General features: G+C 42.5%; 1 protein-coding gene across 1 annotated transcript; it reads left to right on the top strand.

The window, feature by feature from the left end:
• The first annotated feature begins 1,157 nt into the window (after positions 1–1,157).
• Positions 1,158–4,537, top strand: LOC147893772 (uncharacterized). The gene is made up of 3 exons (XM_087386295.1): positions 1,158–2,605; positions 2,734–3,002; positions 3,551–4,537. The coding sequence occupies exons 1-3, from the start codon at positions 1,654–1,656 to the stop codon at positions 4,436–4,438; spliced, it is 2,109 nt and encodes a 702-aa protein (XP_087242421.1). The 5' UTR covers positions 1,158–1,653; the 3' UTR covers positions 4,439–4,537.
• Positions 4,538–18,985: the final 14,448 nt, after the last annotated feature.

Here is an 18,985-nt window from a genome sequence, read left to right as displayed (position 1 = left end):
AAGGTAAGTGGGTTCGAGAGAGAAGATGTTTGCAAAGTGGGTTTCGGATAGCTGGCAGAGGTTGATAAGATAAATGTGATTATCTGCGTTTACAATTGACGCATCCAAAGGATGACGAGGCAAATGTGGATTCATGCATGATTGAGGTAAATGTGTTCATGTGTTGAATGATGAGGTAAATGTGTGTTGATCCATGCATGATGAGGTAAACGTGTTTATTTTGCGTTCACAGACCTGGATGCTTGCAAAGGATGATGACGAAAATGTTTTTTTTTGACACGAAACAGTAATATAATTCATTCAAAACCGCAAATAAATGATTATAGCAGAGGTGGGAGAGTAATCTCCATCCCACAATCTCAGCAAAAAACCCCCAAAACCAGACAGGGAGGAGAGAAACACTTGATCCTGACCGGTAGAAACCCCAGGGAAATGTGTTTATTATGTGGGCTCAGAGTGGATGCAGCTTGCAAACGTTGATGAGATAAATGTGATATGACAGTAAATACTTGAGGAAAGTGTTCAAAGGGGGTTGAGAGTGAATGCAAAAGAGGCAATGAGAAAAGAGTGTGGATCTGAAGTGAAACGGTTGATGAAGAAGAAAGAGGTGGATTATACTGTAGATGATGCCGCAAAGAGAGGAGTGATGCGTGCATGATGGGGTTCAATTAGGAAACTATATTTTTCTGTCGAGATTTGGACAAACGTTTGGGGTTTGTGCAAGCTGTTGATGAGCATGATTTTGGAAAGTAGGAGCGTGGGTGGGCTGTGTGCAAGCTGTTTTTTTTTTTGTTTTTGGGGGCGGTAACGAAAGTTTGTATTAAAGGTAAAGTGAACTGTACAAAAAAAAGGAGAAGGCAGCCTCAGAAAGAGAGGCAAACACCTCTAGTTCAAGCTCCTACCTATCACTCTTGTACAGTTTTTTGGGCAGTGTGCAAGCTGTTGATATGTGCATGTGATTTGTGGTGGTTGTCTTTTATGTTTGTGAAAAGTTGATGTGAATGTGTTTTGTGTTTGAACGTTGATTGATTGCAGAGGTGAGCTTATTGGAATGTAGCATGCAGCTGATAGCAAATTTGCATGCTTCGATTTGCAACCTCTCAACTACTTGTGAGGTGAACCTTTCCCCTACTCTTTGAACGATCCCCCAACAACCTTCTCATATATCCTCCATGCTCCATCTCCATAGCCATTTCCTCTACCTTCTTCTTCCTCTGATATTCCTCCATCGCCATAGCCAATTTTGACTCTCTAGATTACATCTTTTTCCTTCCTGATCAATCCCCCCACCCACCTTCCTCCCCCATTCTTCCCCAACGTCCCTTTCCTTCTCCTTCCAAACGCTCGTTGCCCCCCAGTCACTTTCCCTGTTAGTGGTTGGAGCGCGTCCTTCCTCTCAGCCTTTCCTCCCCTTTATCAACCCCTCACAGGCCGCTTCCGGCTGCAACCACAGTGATTCCTCCTCTGTTGTGTTTTATGCTTCCTTGTGAATTAATTTGGTCTCAAAGCTACACACTGCACCCCAGCTTCTTGACTGCTATTTCGTTGCTGCGGGCCAAGAATCTGCGGTTCTCGGTGTGAGCCGCATCTTCCCACTGATCTGTGTTGAGATGTGCTGCTGCTGAAAACCTGCAGAAGGACAGGGACACCGAAATGGGTCGACAGCTTCAGAGTCACATTCGCCATGGGCAAGAAGCAGCGCGCCTTTTAGCTCAAAGGAAGATGTATTGTGTTTGGTTTCTGGCTGTCATTGTGCCCTTTGCAATCTTGTTCTGTCTATTTCCTTCTCCTAACCGCTCTCATAGAGCAAACCGCTTGTACGCGCCTCCGAAGCCCACAATAGCCTCTGATAGCAACGATCACAGGGAACAGTTACTCGTGGAAGAGTCGATACTACGACAGAAACAATCTCCGTCCAAGAAGTCGGGAGGTAAATCAGCAAATCGTAAATCAAGAGACAAAAAGCCAGAACAAGAGCCCAAAGTTAAGACAACAGAAGATTCAATCTCCGGTGGCAAAAGTATGGACGACGAAAATTCTCGGATGGTCACAGCAAAATCCAAACAAGCGAATGGTTCATCTGACAAGTTGAGGAAGCGATCCGACAAGAAACGTCCTGCGACTGATCTCAAGCAAATTATGGAAATTGATGACATTGCCAGTTCTGATATCAACACTGAAGATACGAGTCGCCTGTCGACCGCGCAGAAACGTCGTAAGCGATCGACAGCGGATTTGTTGCTAGCCTCGGAAACAGAAGACGTTGAACTGGAGTCCATCGTCGCTGAGGTGAAAGATAGAAGATCGGACTCAAACGGGTCACCCAAAAAGAAGAGGCCTATCGCCGAATTCCTATCGTCGTCTGAAGCAACAGATGTTGAGAGCGAGGTGATCTTGCCAGCAACGAGCTCCCGCTCGAGATCAACAGGCTCCCACAGCAAAAAGGCGGAAAAGAATGTAGATGGCGAGCTCGATTTGGGAGGAAGCTCCCGGCGTTCGAAGAACTCTGATCTCGAGATCCCATCCGATGAAAGGGGAGCGAACGCAAATGTGGAACCTGGCACCATGAAGCGGAACGCTCCCAATCTTCGCAACAAAGCAACAGGTCTGAGTTCCTGCTCCGGAGTCCGGATTCATGTGCACTGAGGCGAAAATCACTGCAGTAATTCAACTCTCGTTCTGAGGTGCTGCAAATTTCCAGAATTGACTAGATTGGTTTTGCTTCTTGTTCAGTACAGTGCGATCTGTCGAAGGGTAAGTGGATCCCTGACAACAAAGGTCCTCCCTACACAAACGCGACTTGTCCGTGGATACAAGATGATCAGAATTGCATGAAGAACAACGGCAAATTTCAGTACTGGAAATGGAAGCCTGATGGCTGTGAGCTGGAGCGGTTTCAGCCCAAAGCTTTCCTGAAGACGATGAAGGGCAAAGCGCTCGCCTATGTAGGCGATTCGAGTGCTCGAAGTCAGATGCAATCGCTCCTCTGTCTGCTTGCTCAGGTACACAAACGCAATGTGCTAAAATTCGGTTCTGGCTCTGAGATTTTCGCAATCGATTCCACGTAGCTCTGACCTATTCAGTGAGCTTTTGGGTCCCAAATCAGATGCAAATGGTCGCTCTGATCCGTCTCATGAAAGTGCGAGCTTTCCATACCGTTTGTGTCTGAAATTTTTTCGCTTACAGTCGCTTTGATGAAGCTCTGAGCCCAAACTACCTTTTGTCAGAAGCTTTGGGATTGTTTGATTCCAATTTCCCAAGATCTGGTTGCGCATAGCTGCTGTGATGAGAAAATGGAGCAATGTGTGAGTTTGGATGGTTGCTGTGCTTATTAATGTGGATCTTTAATGATTCGGTCAATGAGGCCGTGAGCTTAATATTTTCTTCCTGATATTGTAGTAGCGAGCATCGAATATGTTTGATTCTCATCGCAAATCGTTGCGATTGTGATGGCAAATCTGGGCATCCTCATCGCAAAACCGCTGATTCGGATCGCAAATGTGGGGCATTGTTGATCTAAGTTAGAGACAGCGGGTGGTGGTGTGCGCAGGTGGAGAAACCAAGACGGATATACGAGGACAAAGAGAACAGGTCGATGGAGTGGCATTTCCCGGTGTGGAACGTGACGGTGAAGGGGGTATGGTCACCGTATTTGGTGCAAGAAACGAGGGAGGATGTAAGGGGAGCACCGGAGGGGGTGAGGAAGCTAAGGCTGGACATGGTGGATGCGAAGTGGGGGAGGCAAGTGCCAGGGCTGGATATGGTGGTGATGAGCGTGAGGATGGGGGAATGGGGGAGGGAAGGGGGAGTATATGTGGTAAAGAAGGAGATGAAGGGGTGTCATGCAACGGAATGCAAAGATCCAAACGAAGAGCAAGATGAGAAATCAGAGCAGAGCAACAACAACAACAAAACAAAGATTGATGATCCGAAGAAGAAGAAGAAGAAGGCTATGGAGCTCGGATTGGGCAGTGCTTTTCGAGCTGCAATCAGATCATCTCTCATGGCCGTTACAGATCTACCTGGTTTCCAGGGCATCACAATTGTGGTTCAAACATCCAATTCTTATGCAGAATTTTGCAATTCTGATTCGATTTCCAACAAGATGATGATGATGAGCAGCAGCAACAACTCCACCGATTTGAATCATCTCAGTAACTTGATTCTTCGTGATGAAGTCCTCCGAGCTTCCCAACGTGGCATCCCCAATGGTTCTCGCCTCGAATTGTTGGATGCTTCCTCCCTCGATGATTATGCCTCTTCTTCTTCTTCTTCTGGGAAAATCAATCGCCACTTTCATTCTTCTTGCAGTAGCAGTAGCAGTAGCAGTAGCAATCCTAGCTTGGCTCAATATTGTTTGCCCGGTCTTCCCGATGCTTGGAACCAGCTCTTGCTCCCAATTTTGAACCGCCCATCGTCTCCCGATGATCTCTCATGAGCTTTCCCCCCACCCCACTTGTAATTATCAGTACTCTTTCCTTCACTAACCGGTTGATCCCACGTTTTGGTACCCCCGCCGTCCCATTTCTGCACGGACTCCCCATCACTTCCCTCTGGCTCAGTTTCGATATTGCATATGCGAGAGAGAGTGAGAGAGAGAGAGAGAGAGAGAGTTGGAGATCAAGAGAATAATTTTTTTTAACTTCAATTCCTCAAAGAGAGAGAGAGACGAGGAGAGAGTTGAACAAACTAAGGATCTATGCGATTTACAAATTTAATACAACGAGCTAAAAGCTAAAAGGGTCCACACTAATACTATGAGCTAAAAGGGCGCAAAGTTGAGATAAGTTCTACCAATGTTCAAATGCATGGCCAAAAATAATTTACAAGGGAGAGAGACAAATTAAAAATAATTTACAAGGGAGAGAGCCAAATTGAAAAGAAAGATCAACTCAAAGAATCCGATACAATGAGCTAAAAGGGTTCATAAAGAACTTATCTCTCAATTGTGGCTTCATGATTGGTTTGTTAGTGGTCTACATAGTAAAAGGATTATTAGCCCAAAAGATAGTGCCAATATACACCATCCCAAGGGTTTTTCCTTTTGTAATTTAGTAGTTATCTCCATCTTTGAGAACATTTGGAAAATGGGGAAATCCAAGTTCAAAGTCCCAAAATGAGCCAAAATGGACCCAATGGCCATCTTAAATGCATCCATATGCACATGGAAGATTAGATTTCAATTTGGCTTTCTAAGAATGGAATCTTTTACAACCATCTCTTTCAAGACCTAGAATGCTTCGGCTCATTCTTTGTTCTACTTGCAATATCGTTGAGCTTTCGATATATGATATAGACGCTTAGCTTTTCATTTTTCTTTGGCACAATTATGATTGGGAATATAAACAATTCCTTTGGGCGACCTGGTAGATGAAGCTTGCCTTTGGTCAATTTTATCCTTCACCAACTTGGCATAGCTAGGGTTCATTTGGTACCTCTGTTGCAAAATTTCTTCGCATCTGGAATGGGAAGAATTTAGTATTGAATCAAATTTTGTGGTACCTCCTTCAAGTATGTGTATTCTTATGCAAATACATCTTTATACTCTACAAAGAATTCTTGGGCTCTGTCGATGAATTTGTCGGATAGTTCTTCGTCGATTTGGAGTAGCTTTGGTTCTTCCAATGAACCCACATAGATTTTGTTGATGGCTTTTCCCTCTATGAATCAGCAACTACCATTGATTCTATTGACTTGAGAGCCAATTCTTTCTAGAGTGAGCTCTTTGTCCCTCCTTGTCCTTGACGAAGCCTTTTGAAAAAGACATCCTGGGGTCTTTAGCTTCTATAGGTATCTCAGTTGCTACTCACATTACATCAATTGTTGCCTTATCCTCACTATTTGAGGTGTATGCCTCTTGCACTTCCAACATTCAGGCTTGCATTCCTTTTGGACTTGCTTTTGCCCATGGTATCAGCACTTCTTGCCCATTGTGTGCGATGGCGAGGGTGTAACCTCTCGAATTGTGTAGTACCTTGGCATGTTTGAGCCATGGTCATCCCAATAAGCATGGAATATCCTTGTTGATTCTCCATCTTAACCTCGTGAACATGACCATGAAGTATGCTTCACTGATTTTAATGCATGTCCTAAGCATATTCGTAGCATCATTAACCTTTGATCTACCATACAAAATTCGAACGGAGAACTCAAGTTTTTTAGCTTGAGTGCCTTTTGGACTACCTTAGAGATAATGTTTACTCTAAGGCCTCCATCAATGAGCACTCCCTTCATAGTATGGGTCCGAATTTTAAAATCGATCCTCGATACTTCTTTGTCCCAAATCGCCTTCTCGATCACCTCTATCCTTATGGTCAATGGCTATGTGGTAGGTCTTTCATTGATTGATGGATTTTGAAGAACTTTGTAACTGGGGATCGAATTCTAGTAGTTGGTCGATGGAAATCATCATGTACAGTCAGGGATTACGTTAACGTAATATCGTAAACTTGAACATGTTATTAACATTGCTGCGTACTTACGTTGTAAACTCACGTTAATAACATGTGTATTATCGTAAGTGGTCAAAGATTAACCAGTAGACCGGCTATTTAATCATCCCGTCGACGGACTATGGCAATAGCTCGACGGGCCCTGCTAGGAGATGACTAAATCCCGGCAAGCTTTCTTAATACATAATATAAACGTCCCTAGATTTGGAGAAGCGTGTAGTGACAGCTCCTTGGGCAGCACACCCTTGCTAAGGCTTGGTTGTCACTGTTCTTAGAACTAAGCTTTGAAATGATTTGTTGATTGGGCCATTTGTCCTACTCTTGGGCTATGTTGGTCCTTGATACAGACATTTCTTTAGAGTGTTGATGAGACCTAGCTTGTTACACGGATTGGGCTCTTTGTCCTTTGTTGGGCAAGGGTAGTCCATGATACGTATCATTGCAAGGACCTTCGACACTCAGTTTGTTAATTGTAAAGCTTGTGTTTAGGTATTTGGGCCATTTGTCCTTCTTTGGGCAAGAGTAGTCCTAATATCTATTCTCATGTTTTGCTTGTGATTGTATGCTATTTGTTGTGTATTGTGGGCTACTAGTCCTATTATTGGGCAGTAGTAGTCCTCGTGTGACGTTTTTGACATAGGTATTGTGCGGTGGATGAATCTTGGGTTAGTTGTCCTATAGTGAGTTGGGCAAAACTAATCCTTAAGGAGGCCATTCATCTTAGTTGCATTTGTGTTTTGTTGTGTGGTTGACTTTTGGGCATTGTGTCCTATTCTCGGCAGTATGAGATGTGTCCCAAAGAAAAGCTCACTATTGTGTTATTATTGTTTGAATCATGTATATCTTGTATTGTTAGGCTTGTGTTGCAGTTTGCGTGCATGTATTTTTCAATAATAATTTTTATATAGGACCACATGTGAAGACAATAGAGAGGCTTTCAAATTATACATTAGTAACTTCAGAGAGAAGATTATTGATTGCTACTAGGTCTCAGGTATGCAAAACTTATGTTTTTTTAATTTTGCAATGTTTTAATTATTTAGAGTACATGTAAGTGCTATTGCCTATTAGTTTTGTAAAATGTTAGTTTAGTATTTCATTGTTGCATGTTCATATTGTAAACTCTATGAAATATGAGTTAATTGCTTAAACATGTTCATGGAAAATTATGTGATAAAGGTTGATGTAAAAGATGTAGAATCCTTAGTCATTATTACAAGTTAGAAGTTATTGACTCTCGTGAGGAATTTGTGATAATTAGGCCTTATACTAGAACAAAGGAGTCAATTGAAGACAGTACAAATCCTAGTTTAGTGCAAGTCAGTCAGCCATGCTCGTCACAAGGCTCTAGACCACAAGCAATGGTTACGGAGTCTAATCCTAGTCAAAAAGTGCAAAGCAAAAAGTTGCTTGGTGCTGAGTGGCAATTTGTCGATAACTTAAATGACAAGTATTTCGATTGGGTGCATAAATACTGTAAAGTGAAGAAGAGTGGTAGATCCCCACTTATTAGAGATCATGGCAGTAATCTCAAGTCAATAGGAAAGTGCACCTATCCTGATAGGTGGAGGCTGGCTACAAGGCTTAGGTAAGAAATAGCTAAGGAAGAAAAGAAGAAAGGGCGTCGTCAAGGAACAAGGCTTGGTACTGCTTTTGCATGTACAAACACTTCACATGATAAGGTGGCTAGTGGGATGCACATTGATGTAGATACAATAGATCTAGAAATAGAGACCGAATCAAATGTTTCACAAGCCAATATACATGTCACTGAAAGGATGCATGAAAATAAAAATCCGAGTTCATCTCGAACACCTTCTTCAATGATGAGGAAAACATCCTTGCGTGAAAGCTTTTGAGGGCCGCCTTTGTTGGAAGATGCGCAGTATGCTCTTGTAGTGACAATATTCTTCACAGGATCATCATTGTCGATGGTAGACAAGCAATCATGGAAACATGCATGGAAGAAGATTTTTGAATTCGGTCCTGGTTTCACTCCTCCATCTTATCACAATACTAGGCATTCGTTACTAGACAAATGCTATGAAGAGGTGAAAGAGAGAGTCAACTGAGTAGTCTTAAATAATCTTGATCTTTTGGAATGTACAATTGTGAGTGACGGTTGGTCAAAAGTACAACGTTGCCCTCTCATCAATGTAATGGTTGTCTCACCTTGTGGTGAACACTTTTTAAGAGCTGTTGATAGCTCTGGTCAAATTAAGACGGGCACTTACATAGCATAGGTTATTGGTGATGTTATTCATAGTGTGGGAGTAGCAAATGTGCTACAAGTGGTGATGGACAATGCAAAAAATTGTCGAGCTACAGGTAAAGAAATTCATAGGATTTACCCACGTATATATGCTACTGGTTGCAATACCCACAGCTTGAATTTGGTTCTGTGGGATTGGCACAAGAGTGATGATACACAATGGTTCAAGGAGCCTATCGAAGATGCTCGCAGAATAGCAAAATTTGTGCTTAATAGACAACGAGTCCTTGACATCTTTCAATCCAATGTTAAAGCTACCGGTAGAAACAAGATTTGCTATGCACTTTTATGTTGTTGAGGCTTTGTTGAAAAACAAAGATCCTATAAAAGAGACATTCTCATGCACCCTCTATAGAAGGTGGGAAGAGGTTCAAAAAGAGAGCATACAAAATAAGAGTGCTGAGATGAAAAAATTAGTTGAGAAGGACTTGTTCTAGAAGAACGTGGGAGATGCATACCATGTAATGATGCATGTGATGTATGCTATCAGACCTCTCGACACAAAAATGCCTAATGTGGGGAAGGTATGGATGACTTGGTGGGGTGTGCAACAGAGCCTACAAGACCCATAAATACTGAAAGAATCGGTTGTGTCCACATGGAGAATACCATACACTAGGAGAAAATGCAATATGCTGTTGAAATATCTCCATTGAAGGTGGGTATCTATCCATAGTCCGTTGCATAGTGTAGGATATCTTTTAGACCCTGAGTATTGGAATATGCAGCCTGAGACTGAACAAGAAGTCATGGATGACTTCTATCAAGTAGTTAATACATTCTACTCAGACAAGCTGCTCAGTGCATTTCGGTAAAAACCAAATATAGATTGAAAGAGGGTAGGTTCAACGACACTTTTGTTCAAGAAATGGCCAAACAACAACCAGCATGGAAGTGGTGGATGTTGAATGGTATGGGTTGTGAGCTTTTGAGGCCATTGGCAATGCACGTACTTGCTCAATGTGCTTCAAACTCCAGTTTAGAGAGAAATTGGAGCACATATAAATATGTGCATAGTACTATTCGAAATCGATTGTTGGCCAATCAAGCTGAGAAACTGGTATATGTACTGCAATAATCATATCCTGTTGGACATTGAGTTTGATGGCTATGAAAAGCAAGCTCCACAGTGGTCCTATGACTGTCAAGCCGATGAACAACTAGACAATGATGTGGAGATTCAAAGAGCAGTTGTAACGGAGCAAGAGATTAAAGATAATTTGGAATTGGAAGTTAATGAAAGAGATGCTCTGCTTAATGTCCAAGTAGAAACAGTTGACAGTGAAGAGGAATAGAATTTGTAGTCATTTCCAACATATGTCCACACTTTAAAACAAGAATTGATACAAAATGTTGTAGGCTTCAAACAAACTTTAATTATCTTTAAACAAGACTTTATACAACATCATGAAATTTTTATGAAACAAGCTTTCAGGTGCAGTAAATATCACTTATAAATTTCATGAGATCAAACTACAGGCTTGTCAATATTACATATCAAATTTGTATTTTGTAATGTCACTAAGGAGGATCATTACGGCTTCCTTCCCCAAAACCCTAAAAAAAGTCACAAATAAAACTCGACATGGCTGGTGTAGTTCCTGTCTACATATCATAGCATCTCCCAAGGCCAAATAGCTCGAACAGTGCACGAGGTAGTGGAACAAGACATATTGGACATACATGGCTTACTTTCATTTGCTTTATCAAATATGAGAGGTGAAAATAGTGCAGACACGGCAAATTGTAATGCCCAAACCATGAGTCAAATGAGTTGTTACAGGCTATAGCATCGTATGGCACTACAATGATCACCATACACTCATTGTTTCTTATCGGCCGTTGCAAGTGTCCTTGAACCCCCCTGTATCACCTGATGATGCTCCTACAACACCTGTCTCTCTCTCGCCACCTCTACCAGATTCATCTAATGCTTTGTGCTGACGTTTTCTCAACGAGAACTACGACTTAATGGCCTTTGCTCTCTTGCTCTTATGCTTCTCCTTTGCCCATTGAGCATCCCATAAAGATATTCTTTCCATATCTTCAACTGGTCATTGGAGTCCTAGGTCAGTGACACACTTAGTGACATTTCCAATGACATTGAGACACATGTGTTTAACCACTTCCAGGTGCCATAATCTTGCCTTTGTCAAATTTCCTTTTCCCTCTCCTTGAAGTCGCATCTTTTCCGCACTCAATATTGCATGAGCGAAGTCATCGAGTAATGCGGCATTCTGAATGGTCCTCTCGATAGCAGTCGACAACATGCAACTAATCTCATTGACTAGCTCCAACCTAAGAGCTCTCATCACATCCCTTCTCTCATCTCTCCCATAACTGACATCACCCATTCTGCATACAAGACCAATTGACAATGAGACAAAGAGCATGCTTCTTAATAACAAGATTGTTGTAGGTGAGAAAACAAGGATGTCAAAACATAAGCATAGTAAACAACTACACATATACTATATAAAAATTAAAACATGTACATAGTACAAAGCATGCAGAGAGAGAAAATTAGTTGGTCACATCATTCTTTAAAGAAGAAAACATAAGTGAGTTCATTTCGCATGCATGTGAGCATCAAGCACAAATTGCTCATGTAGACGTAGATTGTAGATGGAACGTGCATTGTCTGATGTCACTACAATGCACGCACAAGAATGAGAATGCAAGGAGAGACGACACAAATGCCGAACGAATGACAAAGTGCCGAGCTCTCGTGTAGAGATGAACCTAGTGTAACAACATAGATGGCCGAATAAACGACCAAGTGTCAAAATCCTACATAACTCCCCACTGCCTAGAAATGACACACACGGTTGACTAAACGACCAAGTGTTGAGTCCACTTCTACCTACTAGTAGTGCACACTTCTAAGAATGACACACACAGTCAAATAAATGACTAAGTGCCAAACTATACCTAGATATTGGTTGGAAAGGAAGGTGTTACATCTCAATGACACACACGGCCAAAAAGATGACCAAGTGCCGAGGAGAGTAACATACCCATGTGAACGACCCATCTTGCCAAATGAACGACAAAGGGCTGACAACTAGGAACCATATGTATGGCCTACTATTTTACTAGTTATAGTATTTTTGAACTACTTGATATGTCGAAAGTATGACATCAGGCCGAACATTTTTACATTAACTACCTAAACTAGTGAGATGACTCATTATGTCGTATTAACGACAGAGCTGAATCAAAACTATGAAATTAAAATTCAAAATAACATAATGATAAAGGTTTAACTTTTACCTGAAGGCTGAAGGCTATAGGGAGATGAATGTGAGGGAGCCCACTATGGACCTGCCATATTTAATAAATAGCCCGTCGGGCTTTTGGATTATCCCAACAAGCCCCGATGGGCCCGGCAGGAAAAGCATACTTCTCGACGGGCCTCGACGGGATTTTTCCAAATCTCATCGAGGTTTTTGCAGGTTATCAGGTCATTGCAACTGGTTTGTTACCGCGGCTCTTTGCCAAATCCCGCCAGGGTTTTAGCAGGTTATCAGGTCACTGCACACTAGCTTGTTACCAAGCTCTTAATAATGTGATGATGTGAAGTTGTTATTAACACACATTATTAATGTAGAAAAGGCATGTGATTACCTAACTACTTGAACCCGGTGTACGGTTCTCAAAATTTTATGTTGATTTGATTCTGCACTCTACTTTGTCTTTGCTCTTTGATCCCCATTATTTATTTGGTTGCTCTCTAGTTCTCCAATTGGTTCTTCCTTTCTTGAGGAATCGATGGCTCCCTCACCTTGACAAGGTGTTCTTTCTATGTGAGGGTGTGGCTGATATCCTTTGCCATTTTCCTCTTTCTTCTAGTGAATCCTTGACTCATTTGGATTCTTTGGACTCATCTAAACTTGGCCTTTTGTCTTGTGACTGTTTGTGCATCAACTTCTACTAACAACACTCCAGCTATTGATTCTATGCATTTGGTAGCATGTCTAATTGTTTCTTCCACAATCGGCATTGGCTCTTGCAGCAGCGGCATTCCTTGCCACATAAGTACCATACCATGTTGGTGTTCTTTGGTCTGTCTTCTTGGTAGGGTCTTTTGAACTCCTTGTCCACTTGATGGATGTCTTCTTGGTCGGGTTTTTTGAACTCCTTGTCCACTTGATGGATGTCTACACTCCCTATTAAACTGGCACTCTTCAGTTGTGTGGCCTGAGCCATTGCAAATGTTGCAATACTTACCCAAATGACACTCATTCGTGGTATGGCCATCCACATTGAACTTGTGGCACCATACTTCACCTTTTATGGGGTGCCTTGAATCCCGATTTCCTTCAAAATATTCTTTAGCTCCTCTTTCTCAAACTTGTTGTCTCTTTGTGTTAAATTTATTTGTTATCCAATTCTTCGGCAAAAACTACTAAGGGCCACCATTCAGAAGAAGTACAAAATTGTCCATGGCCTGTGAAGAATAACCAGAATTTGGAGATCACCTCTTATGGAACTTGCTACTCAACCCAATGTTTCTCTCTTGAGGGATTCTAGGATGTTGCCTCCTCCTAAAGGTGATGACCAATGTGTATTGTGTACAAGAATAAGGACACCTCCACTACCCTTTGCAAGTGCCAAAACTATTCCCACTACACCTCATCCCACAATTAAAGACACCACGATGACCCTCTTAGTTTGCCAAGTATGGAACTGGGTCAATGGCCTAGTTCTTTCCTAGGTAGCCTACTACCCTGATCCTTTGACACTCACTGTTAAATACATTAGGTGGCAATGTCATTTGATGGATGATGGTAAGTTTATACAGCCAAGAGTGTGCCTTGGAGCCAAAAAGGAGCAAGTTGATTGTAAAGAATGAGGAAAGAGAGTGCTATAAAGAGATTAGGGTTAGCCCTCCCTTTAAAAGGTAACGTATAAAAGGCTAAGTGGTTGACTTTGGTCTTCATTGTTGGTTGCACAAGTTTGGAATACAAGCTCCCCCTTCTCTTCCAAGAGTTTTTTTGGGTGTTCTCTTGTTTCCTTTGTAGTGCCTTTGTGTTTACCACTCCATCCCCATTCATTCTCCTCTTTTCCTCCCCCTCTCCCTCTCTTCTCCCGTCTCCCCTTTCCCTCCTTTTTGGAAACACATTGCAACAATCTGGCAGCTACTTGAGTGACACTTGGGGATGGCTTGTGCTTTGCATTGCTCTTACAAGGAGCAGCTTGGAGTGGATGCTCCATCGGCATTCCTTCAAGATCCCCATGACACGTGAGTCAGTGTTGAGACTATACATCTTTGGCGCCACTGTGCCGGGGAGTTCAAGGTATGCTTTTGCATTGCACTTGCTTTCTCTCATCATTTACCCATTTCTCATTGCTTCAAGCTTTAACTAGGAGCATTGATAGTGGAGTTGTAGGAGAGGAGTGAGTGAAGAAGTGTGAGTTTTGTAAGGAAAAAGAAGAAGCTGTCATTTTCTATTGGAAAGAATTTGGGATCATTTAGAGCTTGTTGTTGATGTTTTTTAGTGCTTTGAGTTGATATGAAGATAGTTTAGAGGATTGCTAAGGTGTGTGTGATAGCAAACCGGTTTTTGAAGGAGAAACTATCACATTTTGCAAAACACCCGATTTGTCATTCAAATGTTGTTTTGAGTAGGTAGACTAGGTAAAGTTAGCATCCCCCTATTACAAAAAAACTTGAACGAAGACTTCAAAATCATCAAAAACTATTAAAAAAATGTGAGTTCTTATCCCACCGAACCATTGCCTTAGTCCCTATCTCATTGATTGACACATGTCAGCTACCTAACCCACCTACCAAATTTATGGTCTGACAGGAGGGTTGACTTGGTACTATAGCCATATCCCTCCAACTGGAGCCATATTGATAATCTCACTCTCTTTATTGTGGTTCTTTGATATTGCTACTCTATCCTCTTTGTTCTAGAATTTGGGACCCTTGCGAGAATCTGGGTCCAAATCCATCCCAATAGAATTGTCTATCATAAAAGAATTGGTACTACGGGTAGTGATTGCCAATAGGTATCATGGGACTCGGTTCCCTGAGTATTGCTTGTGATGTTGGTGGTTGGGCCAACATTTGAGGCTCTATCGTTGCCCTAGTCTACCACATGAATTATAGTCCATGAGTCAAGATAGAGACATGGGTGAACCCTCTAATTATAGAGCCTTAATGGTTCTGACCTTCATCCACAATGATCTCCACTCTCCTACCCATCTACAACAACATTTAGATTAAGGGAAACCTTTTCCAATATCATGGGAAGGTTTGGATTGACATACCCAACATAATTGCTATACCCATTTGCTAGGTACACTAGTGCAACGATAGAGCCTCAAATGTTGGCCCAACCATCGACATCACAAGCAATACACAGGGAATTGAGTCCCACGATACCTACTGGCAATCACTGCTTGTAGTAACAATTCTTTGATGATAGATAGTTCTATTGGGATGGATTTGGACCCAGATTCTCACAAGGGTCCCAAATTCTAGAACAAAGTGGATAGAGGAGCAATATCAAAGAACCACAATTAAGAGCATCCACCTCAAAAGCCCCTATTATTCCTCCTTGGCAACAAAACATGGGAGATATTCCCAATCCAACAACTATCCCTTATAGGCCTATGCCTGCAGGGAACATACCACTCCCTAGAAGACCTCTAGTCCAACCTGTTAAGTCCAACCAACCCGGACCCAAGTCACAGTGCAAATGATTAGTGGGCTTGGATCCTCCCATCCCAACCTTGTGCAATCAAATCCATGGAACCCTTCATCAAGACCACCAATGTATGAGACATGGCCCACCATTCTGCAACCTCCTCTTGTATCACAAACGGTCCTTACAGATGAAGCTATGAGAGTCATAGTGCAAGTGATAGGAAGGGGGGCCACAACCCCACCTCCAGCCTTTCCAGGAAGGGATACCAACCCCTCAAGGAGAAAGCTTGTCACAATCTCCAAGATAATCACCAAGTTTGTAGGAGAAGGAGACCCAGTATCACATGTTGAGAGATTTGAATAAATATGTGAGATCTTTGGTGATCTAGACAAGGTCAATGCTTTTGGATTGAGTCTTGATGGCAAGGCTGAACAATGGTTCAAAGCCTTAACCTGAGGAGAAAATAAATTGGGACACGTTGTGTGAATTGTTCATTGTGGGGCTTACCCCCAATGGTCCCAAGTGGAGCCCGATTAACTAGGTTTATGAGGTGAAGCAGAAGGACACTGAGTCCTTAAGAGACTATATAGCTAGGATTACATCTGAACTCGTGATGTGGACCCCACGAGAGGATGAGTGATGCACAACTTTTGCCACACTTCCTCCTAGGGCTAGGGGATGCTAAGCTGCATGATCAACTGTTTGATATAAATCCCACATCGTTTGAGCAATGCAGCAATATGGCGATACACTTAGGGGATAACATGAGGGAGAAGCCCCAAAGGGATAGATCCTTAGGTTCCTCTGATATGTCCCAAATAGCAAAGGCTTCAACCTTAGAAGTAGCTAGGGATGCAAGCCTGACACCCAAGGTGCTAAACATAGAAGAGTTGGCCACCAATCTATTAAACAAGTTGAGACAACATTGGAAGATAGAAGCATCAAAAGAGACTCCTAGAAACCCCCATCTATTTCCACAAAGAGATAACATATAGTGTGGGGTATGCAATGGAACCATCCTGCTAATAAGTGTCTCATCTTAGGGCAAGGCCGGCACACTACTGTGCCCATTGTCTTCATTGGGGAAATCATGATACATTAATCTATCATGGCCTATATTTGGCATGTTGCACTTGCTGATGTCAGCTCTACCCAAAGTTGAGATGGAGTCATATCTAGCTTGTTAGAATCGATAATAGTATCAATTGTAGGCTCCACTTGATTAGGTACTACCTCTCTTGTGGTGTAAAAAGTTGTAACGATAGTAGGTTTATCATTGTCAAGGTGCATAATTTGAGTTCCCTTTGTACATGGCAGATCTGTTGTGGCCAGTGTACACATCCACTTTAGTGATTCTTCTAGCTCAAGTATAGGAGCACATTAAGAGTCTTCAAGACCCAAGCATTGGCCTAGTTTGTTGACTGGCACCCTTCTAAGGTCTTGAGCTTGATTGAGATTCAACATTCTCAAGATTAGTGGATTGGGGTGTCACTATTTGCCCATTCATCCAATCACAAAGGTCTCGATAAAGGGTTGGGTTGCCTCGAAGCAAAGTCACAATAGGCATCTTCAACTTTGTGGATAAAAAAGAGGCTAAACCAGCAACGTCTCATGGGGGCCATGGTTGGCTCCAATCCGATTGATTCTGGCTCCTTAAAACCATAAAGGACCTATCATCATCCTCTTTTAAGTGTTGTAGGGTCGGTTCTTCTTCAAACACCCACTGCATTAGGGTAGATCCCTCTGTTGAAGGGCATGACACACCTTCTTTACCTACCCTTTTAAGTATTTACAAGGCTTTTGAGGCTCGAGTATTTATCTCATGTCTTGGATGAATTATATCAGTACTCTTGCTTGGTTTGAACCTTTGCTCACATTCATCTAGGTTGGGATATTCACCATGACCCTTAAGTGTTGTGTCTTGGCCATGGGCTATGGCCCTTATCGTTCCCTCATTTGCCTCATGTAGGTGCTTGTTGCTGCTACCATTTGAGAAAGTACCACCAAAGGAAGATGATGTTGCTAGGGGAGGCCGTGTCTTCATCGGACCCATCTTGGATGATGACCTTATTGTGTCCCCTCCCAATCTTCGTTGCACCTTTGGTGCTTACTCGTGTTGATTCAGTTGCCTTTGTAGGCTGTGAGATGCCAGCTTTATCCCTTTTGGCTTGCTTGTGAAGCTCTCTATGAAGGGTTTTAGCTTGCAACCTAGTGATTACATTCAACGATACTGATGATACTTGGCCTCTCTCAATGCTTAACAAGTTAAGGCATGTGGCCTTAGATGGCCTTCTCATCAAACGATCCTTAAAAAGATGGTCCACACCACACCCAGAGCACAATGGTGGTGGTGTATTAGATGCTGGTACACGTGACCACCTGATTTGTTGCTCCCTTGTATGGACACTCATTGGCCCTTAACACATATGGCATTGAATGGGTTGTGTCTTGGCCAAGTTGTTCCTATCTCCCAATGTTTGAGAAATCGGTGCCATTTGGTCGACCAGAATGTATTGGTCATCTTGTATAATGTAGTGACTACTAATGTTGGAACGATTTGCATTGTCACCATATTGGGGATAGCTGTTTTCCCTAAAGGTAGGTTTGGGATCTACCTAATCACTAAGTAGCTCTTCCGCTAATACTTGATTCAGGGGAGTAATTCATGGTGGTGATGGTTGAGGTGCCAGTACTGATGGGGGTAATGGAATATTTTGAGCCCTAAATTGCCCTTGACTGGCTAATGTATCTCCTTGTATTTCCAATTGTGCCTAATTGGATGGATCGGGCGTATTTTTTGTGGTATGAGGCATCCATGTCATGTGTCTCCATTGCTGCTTCATGGATTTGTCTTTGAGTCACGCTGACCTCTCCACCACCTTTGTGGTCATCACCTGTTGATACATGTGGGCATTATTACAAAGACCAAAAGGCATCTGTTCATACATTAGGTTAGCCAAACCAGGTGCAGATGCTTCTTGGATCACCTCTTGCACTGTCCATGAAGTACAAAGATGGGCTTCAAGATCCTCTTCTGGGCATAGCTCCACCATGTTGATGGCTAAAGATCCCAAGGCCCCCATACAATCCAAGATGACATCTTTTCCCTCGTTTGGTCCAGCATGTTCCAACAAGTACGTCAAGCTCTCACCATCATCTCACACTGCTGTTGCATAGGTTCCATATTGGAAGGGCAAGTCCTCCACATAGACTAGCTCTTCCTTCCATATGGTCCAATACCCAAGTGCCCATTTCTCCTCCTCCACCCCTTCTTCAAAATCCTCTTCCCCAAGATCCACAGGTCGGTGATGAGACCTTCCACTAACCATGCCTATTTCCAAGGATGTGGATCCCAAAGGCAACCAAACTTCATCACTTGGCCAACCTTGAATGTCCCTTGCTAACTGTAACATGGTCTACCAAAGTAGAGGATACGTTTGCTTACCCTCCATCATATCAAGTACGATAAAATTGGATAGGATTGTAACTCCCCCAATCTTCATGTGAACACCTTTGACCGCCCCCATAAGCTTCACCTTGCAATGATCCACCATGCGCAGTTGAAAACAAACGTTAGTCTTTTCAATTTTAAACCCAATTGT

This window comes from Dipteris shenzhenensis, chromosome 15 (genome assembly GCF_047967505.1).
Source record: "Dipteris shenzhenensis isolate YYH24624 ecotype China chromosome 15, Dip_SZ_1.0, whole genome shotgun sequence".
Classification (NCBI taxonomy): domain Eukaryota; kingdom Viridiplantae; phylum Streptophyta; class Polypodiopsida; order Gleicheniales; family Dipteridaceae; genus Dipteris; species Dipteris shenzhenensis.
Note: the sequence above shows the minus strand (reverse complement) of the source record. Positions and strands in the feature narration are given on the sequence as shown.

Bases quoted from the DNA above. Each gene is read 5' to 3' on its own strand.
- LOC147893772 (XM_087386295.1), top strand. From the start codon at position 1,654: ATGGGTCGACAGCTTCAGAGTCACATTCGCCATGGGCAAGAAGCAGCG. The intron at 2,606-2,733 runs GTCTGAGTTCCT...CTTCTTGTTCAG, and splicing joins TCTTCGCAACAAAGCAACAG to TACAGTGCGATCTGTCGAAG. The intron at 3,003-3,550 runs GTACACAAACGC...TGGTGTGCGCAG, and splicing joins TCCTCTGTCTGCTTGCTCAG to GTGGAGAAACCAAGACGGAT.